Here is a 5,516-nt window from a genome sequence, read left to right as displayed (position 1 = left end):
ATATTCAAGTTTTAAATTTGAGAAATTATGGAGTTTGTCAGACTAACTTTAATGTAAAGAAAAGTCTATGCATTTTGCAATCAATCGGTTTGGATATTTTTTCTTAATGCACTACATTAAAAGGTAATAATGAACCATATGAAGATATGGTATGAAATATATATTTTCCAAATATAAGTTTTATTCATTCTAAAATTATTTCACTTAATTACTAGCTTGGAAATGAATTGATTACACTGAAATTAATTATAATACTTTTTACATTCATTGAAAACGACTGTTATACTCTATACTGTAGTTTGGAATTAACAGGTTTCATTTCTTCATTCCTGTCATCAGCAACCGTTTACACCATAAAACAAGAGGAACAGGGTGGGAGTTCACAAATACACACTGTACACACATCTAAGTGATGTTTTGTTTGTTTGTTAGTTTGTTTTTGGAACAGGGGCACTTTACAACATCAGTTAAGGGTCAGTTTGGTTACACTGACCCATATGATCCATCAGCAGTAATCTCTATAATATATCATATGAGACAGATTTCTGGGGGTGCATTGGGGAATGAAAACAGCGGATACTTCTCTGATAGAAAATTGTATATTATAACTGGACAACATAGATTAGAGAGGATGGAAATTTGTAAACCACCAAAGGGATAAGAGGAATTTAGGTGTCAAGACTTATTGGACTCGACGGCTCAGCATATTTATGGGTATGAGCATCCATATCCAGATTACACAATGTCTGAAGCCTGATGTTAAGGCCGTGAAGATTGAAAATGCATATATCAACACAAAAACTCATATTGTGCAACTCATTTATCACATAGGCACATGCTACCACATTTACATGCTCTTTTCGTCGTGATCCCTTTACAGATCCATAACGAGTGTATCCGCCAATTCATCATCATCTTCACTCATGCATGTTTATTACATTTCATTTTAGAGATTCTGCCTACGGAAAAATAGATTTTGTAAATAGATTTCAGTCTCTGCGCGCGCACATCGCCTGTGCATGCAACACACCACAATGCTCGACAGTCTGACTCCACATTAAAAATGGCGGTTTATATTAGCAAAGTGTCTGATCTTTCCATCCAAAACACTTATTTTACCCACAGTATACAACTAAAATTTACGAGCAAAACCGTCCGATAGTGTTAACGGTCATGTAAAGTCAGCCACAGACGTCTCCACAAAATAGACAAAGACTAATTTAAGATCATACCTCGGTTGCGCCTCAACATAACTTCTCCATTTTACAGCAGCGAGTGGGGATGTAAATCTCGCGATATTTCAGTTGGCTTCCCCTGCTCCAATAGTAATCTGCTGTGGTCACGCAGACCAGCCCCTTCACTGATCTGATCAGTATTCATCAGTATAATAATAATAATAATAGTAATAATAATAATAATAATAATAATAATAATAATAATAATAATAATAATAAAATCTGTATGATAATCCATTTTCGGTCATACATGGCTCGCTTTTTTGTGTTTTCTCAGATACTCAAAAAGCACTGTCAAATTTTATAAAAACAGTTGCAAACAAGGTAAAATATTACAAGTAATTAAATTTTAAAATGTGCATGTCTATGTCACAGATTTACACCCTGATTCCCAAACAACAAAGGCGTTCGCCATTATAATGTAAAATATTCGTAAACTCTCTCGCATGTGGTTTAGCGATATAATTCTTAAAAGTTAAGGCCATTGTCAAAGCTAATATTTGATTCATTCCCTCCATTCAGCATTGAATGCCTGCATCATATTTCTGCTAAAATTAGGCTATACCAAAAACATGAGCTTGTTTTCAGATTTTTACTAGGCCTACCACACACAAGGACTGTCTGTTTATGGAAATAATAAGACCAGTTTACTGAGTTGTTTATGGGACAAATTTACATTGTGATTAATTTGCCAGAGTTTCATGCTGCAGTGAAAAAGTTCATTTCATATTTTTTTCTCTAAAGTAAAAATGAACGAATTATCTACATTTAATTGTTTATAAATAATGATGATATTGTGGGTCCCCTCTGCATGATGAGAATCAGTCACATAGCGACTCCTGCCAGTAGGTGGCAGCATTAATCTGTTTAATGCTCAGTTTTGAGTACCGATTCTACAAATAGAAGAAGAGTGTTGTCGTCGTAGCAACCGGAAGCTTAACGTTATAGCGTAAAGACTGTCCCCGGGTTTTGTAGATAAGTATAACTGTTGCATTATATTTAGTTTCTGCTTTGTCATCTGTTAGAAACAAACTTACTTTCGGCACGCCAACTGAACTATATTAGCAGGTTTTAACACCTTTTATAGAGCTGCTGCGTGCATCCGCGGTTAGTGTTAACTTACACCTTTTGTTTAAACCGCGAATTTACAAGATAAATAGTATCTTGTATATCTTGCACATAGCTTTAGTGCTATGTTTAAGTCTCACATGATGTTGTTTTCTGTTCAGTTCAATGTCGGTGGTAAGCAGTCTGGTGCCAGCCCGTTTCTTGACTCTCATCGCGCATCTTGTGATAGTCATCATCATCTTCTGGTCCCGGGTAAGAACTAATCCTGGGTTTAATCACTGTTGTGTCGCAGGATATCATTGTGTCAGGTCTGTGATTTATTGCTGAAGCGTCATCCCACAGGAGAACAGTGTCAGAGCCTGCCTCCCACTGGATTACACTAATGAAGAATACAGCTTTGAGGACACACGGTACGTTAATATAAAACTATCAAACCTTAACGCTAACATAACACTATCAAACCACCAAAAAGTACATAATTCTTTTAATAATAATAATTTATATCACTTTTGATTCATTTAGGACATACTTGCTAAATAAACATATTGAATGCCCCAAAGTAAAAAAAAAAAAAAACGAACTTAAAAAAACTCTATTTGAGGATCACAATGTAGCCCCCAAAATGAATTACCTGTCATTTGAAATCTTTACCAATCTTTGCCACTATTTTTCAAACCACTAGGTTTTACCTATTTGTCGGCAAGACGTTTTAAATAAATTATCTCCTTTTCTTTTATATGTTTTATTAAGTACAGGTCAAAAATAAAAATATATACATATATTCTTTTTTAAAGTAAGATGTCTGTTAATGATGATGGAACATGTCACCCATTTTTTCTTTACAAAAGTTTTTTGAACATTAAAGTAGACACTTTACTTGCATTTAATATGCTTTCTACTGTATTTATATAAAATCACTTTTGTAAATTTAATTTGATGCTGACACTAAAATGGGATGTCTTATATCTATATATATATATATATATACATGTAGATGTATATACTCATGAATCTTTTTCTAACCATTTTTTTTGGAGGGCAGACTTGTAGTGGCATTATCCGTGACCCTGGGCCTGTTTGCTGTCGAGCTGGTTGGGTTCCTCTCTGGAGTCTCTATGTTCAACAACAATCAAGCTCTTCTATGTATCCTTACCACCACATGCTCAACTTACTTGGTTGTCCACTTCAGAAGAGGGATATCTTTACCTTTATTATCCTAGAGCAGTCCAAAAGTGAATGCAGTTCTTAATGCAGTATTTGACCATTACATTGGTATTCACAATGATAGCAGTTAGTCATTTCTGGTTGTGACTGATATGGCATAATCAAATTACTGGAACAGATTTTTATTTAACCATCACTTTGTAGCTATTGGATGTCACACCAGTGGCGCTGTGGCTTTGCTCTTCTTCTTGTTTGAGCAATGGACCTGCAGCATCTACTGGTGGATCTTTGGCTTCTGTAGGTCAGTCAGTAAATAAGTAACAGTCAATGCATAACTGTGAATCCATGAATGATCTTAATAAATTCTCTTTAAATGTGTCTTTTAAAAACTTTTTGCAATCATATTTTCTCTCTACATTTCAGTGTGATTCCAGCACTATATGAGATGATCCTTTTTATTGTAGTGTTTGGATTTAAGAGGAAGCCTCTATAAGGATCTCTGCATTCTTGGTTCAGGCGGATATTGTCCTTCCATGACTTCCTGAAATGAGAATAATATTCACTGACACAATGAATAAGCATTTTCGTAAAATTAGTTCTTAGATTGCGAAATTATGTTTGAAGGCTTTTTGATGGTTTTATGTGGTTACTAAAAACTGCTTTAAATTTCTTTCTTGAAAATATCACATTTTGTACATATTGTGATGAATTAAAGCATTTTGTATTTTGATACAACTGACCGACAAACTGGGCCTGTTCATTCTTCAGATTTTTCACTAGATCACACAACATTTTTACCCTTAAAAACTGTTAATTATAAGCACATGCAATATTAATTTTACTTGTACTTTTTTACTCAATTTATACTATCTGCATTCCCCAAATTCATACTAAAGCAAGACTTTGTCATAATGTACTCATCCTCATGTCATTCTAAACCTATATGATCTACTTACTTGCTGTGAGGGGAAAAGATAAAATATGTGAAAGAATATTTCAACTTTTTGTCCAAATAATGGACAAAAGAACACTGAACCCCGTTGACTTTACTTTTAAGGACCATAACGACCACAGATATTTTTTTAATTACCATATTTTTTGAACTATAAGTCGCACCTAAGTATAAGTTGCATCAGTCCAGAAATGCGTCATGACGAGGAAAAAAACATATATAAGGTCGCATTTATTCAAGTACTCCTCGCAGCAGACTGTAGCGCTGTAGTACAGACTGTAGTAAGTATGTACGTCACGTATGTGTTTACCGCGCATGCGCAGTAAGGTATATGTATTTACCGTAAATACAAGTGTGCGCCGTACTGACTGTCATTAATGCGCATATCCAGGTTCATTCACTTCCGGATGTTCGTAAGGTATGGTGGATATGAGATATTACTTTTGTTTTCTTAAAAATGTGCGTTTAAATTGCTTTTAATTGTAAGAATGCTTTGGTCATAATCATAGAGTGTCATTGCAAATGTGATTTCAAACATTTATGACATGTTTTATGAATGCTGGTCTTTCAAAGTCTTATTTCGCCTAAAATGAACCATTAAAGATGTCTTAAAATAGAGCAGAAAGACTTTATTAATATAAGTAATGCCATTGATGGTTGCATGCATTGCAAAAATAAATATCATATTTGTAATCTTTTTCATTAACATTATCAAAGATTAATAGATACTGTAACGCATGTATTGTTCATTGTTAGTTCATGTTAATTAATACATTAACTAGTGTTTACCAATGAAACCTTATTGTAAAGTGTTACCTCTTAAATTGACCTTCATATGTCTTAATATGACTTTTTGGGGACATTGTCAGTGAGAAGCAATTCAGAGAAGAGACCCACTTCATGTGGCTAGAGTACTGTAATTATCTGTTTTTCTCTGACAGACTGTATAGCCCTCAACTGTAAAATTTTTAAACTGAAAAAAAAAATTCAAACTTTCAGGCCATGCTTTCTCAAGCCAATCCAACCTAAATTTTGACTTGACAAACTTTATTAATTTAGTTTATGTTAATGCTGGTTATAAATTAAATACTTTAGGT

The 5,516-nt window shown here is 34.0% G+C and overlaps 2 protein-coding genes across 11 annotated transcripts in view; one reads left to right on the top strand and one right to left on the bottom strand.

The window, feature by feature from the left end:
• LOC132118292 (E3 ubiquitin-protein ligase HUWE1-like) overlaps window positions 1-1,302 on the bottom strand; it is a 51,527-nt gene extending 50,225 nt beyond the window's left edge. For 8 of the 10 annotated variants that reach the window (XM_059528023.1, XM_059528030.1, XM_059528028.1 and 5 more), the window contains exon 1: window positions 1,233-1,301. The gene's annotated coding sequence lies outside the window, so the exon portion shown is untranslated. Of the gene's footprint in view, window positions 1-1,232 lie in introns of all 10 variants that reach the window. The other 2 variants (XM_059528032.1, XM_059528025.1) reach the window with 2 other exon arrangements.
• Window positions 1,303-2,135: 833 nt separating this feature from the next.
• On the top strand, window positions 2,136-4,206 carry LOC132117736 (transmembrane protein 107-like). The gene is made up of 6 exons (XM_059527049.1): window positions 2,136-2,342; window positions 2,465-2,555; window positions 2,646-2,713; window positions 3,346-3,446; window positions 3,672-3,768; window positions 3,891-4,206. The coding sequence occupies exons 2-6, from the start codon at window positions 2,469-2,471 to the stop codon at window positions 3,958-3,960; spliced, it is 423 nt and encodes a 140-aa protein (XP_059383032.1). The 5' UTR covers window positions 2,136-2,342; window positions 2,465-2,468; the 3' UTR covers window positions 3,961-4,206.
• Window positions 4,207-5,516: the final 1,310 nt, after the last annotated feature.

The sequence above is a fragment of the Carassius carassius genome, chromosome 37, assembly GCF_963082965.1.
Source record: "Carassius carassius chromosome 37, fCarCar2.1, whole genome shotgun sequence".
Taxonomy (NCBI): domain Eukaryota; kingdom Metazoa; phylum Chordata; class Actinopteri; order Cypriniformes; family Cyprinidae; genus Carassius; species Carassius carassius.
This window is presented reverse-complemented; position numbering and strand designations above follow the sequence as displayed.